This window comes from Pundamilia nyererei, unplaced genomic scaffold (genome assembly GCF_000239375.1).
Source record: "Pundamilia nyererei isolate P.nyererei 1_Seehausen unplaced genomic scaffold, PunNye1.0 scaffold00186, whole genome shotgun sequence".
In the NCBI taxonomy this organism is placed as follows: domain Eukaryota; kingdom Metazoa; phylum Chordata; class Actinopteri; order Cichliformes; family Cichlidae; genus Pundamilia; species Pundamilia nyererei.
In genome coordinates this window covers 992,848-996,381 of record NW_005187587.1, presented here as the reverse complement: position 1 = coordinate 996,381, position 3,534 = coordinate 992,848, and the positions used below count along the sequence as shown (strand labels likewise).

General features: G+C 40.6%; 1 protein-coding gene across 1 annotated transcript in view; it reads right to left on the bottom strand.

Moving 5' to 3' along the window:
- Positions 1–3,534, bottom strand: part of ern2 (endoplasmic reticulum to nucleus signaling 2) — an 11,991-nt gene that overhangs the window by 7,405 nt on the left and 1,052 nt on the right. Inside the window, exons 2-11 of the mRNA XM_005746993.1 lie at positions 3,346–3,463; positions 3,219–3,252; positions 2,627–2,699; positions 2,468–2,540; positions 2,233–2,355; positions 2,051–2,152; positions 1,785–1,844; positions 1,454–1,670; positions 1,163–1,241; positions 846–996 (exon numbers count right to left, since the gene is read on the bottom strand). Coding sequence (XP_005747050.1) covers positions 846–996; positions 1,163–1,241; positions 1,454–1,670; positions 1,785–1,844; positions 2,051–2,152; positions 2,233–2,355; positions 2,468–2,540; positions 2,627–2,699; positions 3,219–3,252; positions 3,346–3,463 — 1,030 coding nt within the window. The remainder of the gene's footprint in view (positions 1–845; positions 997–1,162; positions 1,242–1,453; positions 1,671–1,784; positions 1,845–2,050; positions 2,153–2,232; positions 2,356–2,467; positions 2,541–2,626; positions 2,700–3,218; positions 3,253–3,345; positions 3,464–3,534) is intronic.

Below are 3,534 nucleotides of genomic sequence, written 5' to 3'. Positions count from 1 at the left end.
GCATAAATCAAAGACTTTGCTCCTACACCAGAACTCTTACCATGAAAAATAAAGAAAAATGATATTAATCTTAATGCTCCACTGCTTATGTGAATATCATTTTTAATATATTTAAATACTTAAATAGATAATTATTTAATGTAGCAAGAGTATATATGCACTAACTTAGAAAATGATACACTAGATAAATATCTCCATTTTGACATGGGTGTGTATTTGTTTACATTTGTACTGAATTAGTCATTTTCCTCATTAATCATTCCTTACTGACAGTGTTGTTTTCGGCTAGATTAATTAGGTCTACAGCGATCTAACAAGTGGAGGCAGCCATTACATTTGTGAGCCAAACAATATGCATAAGACTGACCCCATTGCACTCTTTGGATAGCAGCCCACTCATTTGCATACTGAAGCAGTATGCAAATTATTTGAGTAAAGGATAGATGAATTAGCAGAACGGTAAATAAATACAGAAGCAAATGAACACACAAATTCTTGTTACGTTCTGTGAATCGATAAATGCTTCATTTTAGTATTATTTTTAATTGATTTAAACGTCATTTATGTCAACACTTTTATTTCTGAGTTTGTGCCTGTGAGGTTAGCCTGCAGCTCACTCGTTTTTCTTCACTGCAATTTTCTCTGCAAGGAGGTGTCATTGTTATGTTCAGGTCAGCATTTTTTTTTTTTTTTTTTAAATACACAGAAATACAAACCAGCAGCCATTTGTCTAGTTCTGGACAATAACCTCATTAATACAAATGTTGTCATTTGTGTTGATTAGTGTCTGAAGGACTCATTTATTTTTAATAAAGAAAGCTGTCTGTGTGTTTGAACACGTTTACCTATAAGCAGCCAGTGGTTTTTCTGGCTGTTTATGCTCCCCGGAGGATAGCGCACATCGGTGGATGGTGTGATCTCACACTCCCCCCTCTCTCTGACCGTCACCTCAGCCGTCAGTGGACCGTCGATCCGTGCCAGGGTCAGTCCCCGAGGCTGCCGTGGCAACAAAGAGCACAGATGAGTCAGGAGTGGACTTTCCCCATTATCACCTCAATCATCAGCTGACTGGATACACTGTTTAGCGTTTACAGATGATGATATTAGAGGAAAGTGGGTGCTGATGTTTGGATATTAAAACTGATTATATATTTGAACTCACCACTAATGAGACTCCGTGGTGCACAAGAGAAGTCGAAGCATAGAGGTGGGAGTCCAGCTTTCCCACATAGAGAGTGGGCCTTAAGGAAATAAAAGCAGAGTTATTTTAATTCAGTCATTGTCCAAATATTCATGAACCTAACTGTGCATCAAATGAGAGTCATGACTGTGTAGCAATTTAAAACATCATACGCTCTTTCCTGCGTTAGATCATCATGAATAACAATCAATAAGGAACTCAGAGACTGAACAAAACAATCCTCTATTCTTCAGTGAACACAATTCTTCTTACACAAGCTGAGTCTGTGCAGTGGCTTGCTCCTTCACAAACTGATAGCTCCACTTCAAAGTGGAGTGTGCATCTGCCTGGTTGCCAGCAGACGAGAATGTGAGAAAACGCAGTGTTTCCATTGCAAGGGACAGGTGGGGGGCGTGTCTCAGCGAGTCTCCAGCGTACAGGTAGACGCCGATCACTGGCGACCCATAGTTCTGACTCCAAAGGACATCACCTGGAAAACAACAATACGGGACTTAAAACCCTCAATATGACTGTTAAGGAACACATCAGTCATATGAGATGTTAAAATATTCACAAAGGGATAAAACCACACACCTCCCCCTACCTGACTCTCTGTCAACTGTCACAACAAGACCATCACCACTGGAAACAAGATGGGCCATTTCTATAAGGAAACCAGAGGCAACAGGTTAGTGTTGGAAGTGTCTGGGATCATTTTAACCAGCTGTTTACATGTAAAATATAACCTAGAGTCTGTATCAAAATACACAATAATGGATAATCATGAGTTACATTTGTGCAATGTCACAATAATCCTGGCAAACCAACTGTATTCACACTCAGCAACTGATTGTGCGTGCAGGGACGTACTGTAGTCTTGCTTCTCGTCGTAAGGCGGAGCAGAGTAATCGTTGTATGTGGCGTTCCATCGCAGCTCTTGTGTCTTCGTATCAAACATGGTAACAACATATTCTGGGAAAAACAAACAGTGACGCCCATCAACCTTCAACCCTCAACCACGCGAGCGGGTGCAGCCACCTGTGCAGACGTACCTGTGCGTCCAATGTAGAGCAGGGGACTGTTGGGACAGATGGAGTCAGAGGTGGAGGTTGTTAAACTGGTTTGCTTTTCACCGGTTTCAGGATCCACCACAAACCACACATCCTGCTTTTTACCTGCGAAGATTATTAATGAACAGCAGCGATGTAGGTCAGAGTCTCCTTTTATGACAGTCTGTTTCACACATGGTGATAAAAAAATAAATAAATAAAAACGTGCTAATCTGACCTGTATAGAGTATCCCATCAGAGCTCCTGCAGGGAGCTGCCTGTACCAGCTCAGGGATGGTAAAAGGCAGTTTCTGCAGATTTATCAATACAATAAATCAAACAAGTTCTTTTTTTTTTTTTTAAATATAAGAAATATAACACAAACAAGCATCCTTACCATCAAACCTTCCTGGTGCTTTCCACCGAGTACATATAAACTGCCATCATTGGGGTCTGGGAGGAAACCTGGTCTAAATGAAATGTGCACAAATTTAGAAAGAGAATATCTATACAATCTATACAACAATAACACAACTTCCTTATAGAAATGGGCAATATGGAATCACCAGTTAACCTAACCCCCCTAACTGCATGTCTTGGGACTGTGGGAGGAACCCCCACAGACACGGGGAGAACATGTAAACTCCACACAGAAAGGGCACCATCACACCACCGTGCTGCCCTATCAATATATGATTCAAACTTAATTATATATCAGCTTTGTCTTAAACTAAGGTTTGGAGTTTGTTATTAAAACAGGATTTTCTGGTGTGATCCATGCTTTGCTTAAAGGCAATCACAAGACTTGATGAAGAATTTCCAGTTATGTAAACTGTTTATGCATTTAGATGATAAGGCTTGTGGCTCACTCTTCCTGAGATAAGTCTAAAAGCACAAAAACGGAAAACGGACACTTTAAGGAAAGTTAAGCTATTATTCTGAGTAGTGGTACTCAGGGCCCCATGTCTGTGTGTCTCTATGTTACTTACTCTGTGAGGTAGACAGGAACTTGAATAATGGGGTCTGAAAGAATTAGAAGAGCAACTTCATGATTTATGTTTTTAAAAAATAATTAAATACAACAGAGTAAACAGTACTGACTCCTTGTGTACAGACCTTCTCTTAAAGTCCATTTGATGTCTCCTGTCTGTTTGGAGACAGCATGCAGACTACCGTCCAGAGTGGAGACAAACAGGAGGGACTCTGGAAGGGTGACTGATCTGACCCCACCAACCTGAAGGGTCGCCAGAAGAAATTAGACACACACACACACACACACACACACACACACACACACACACACAC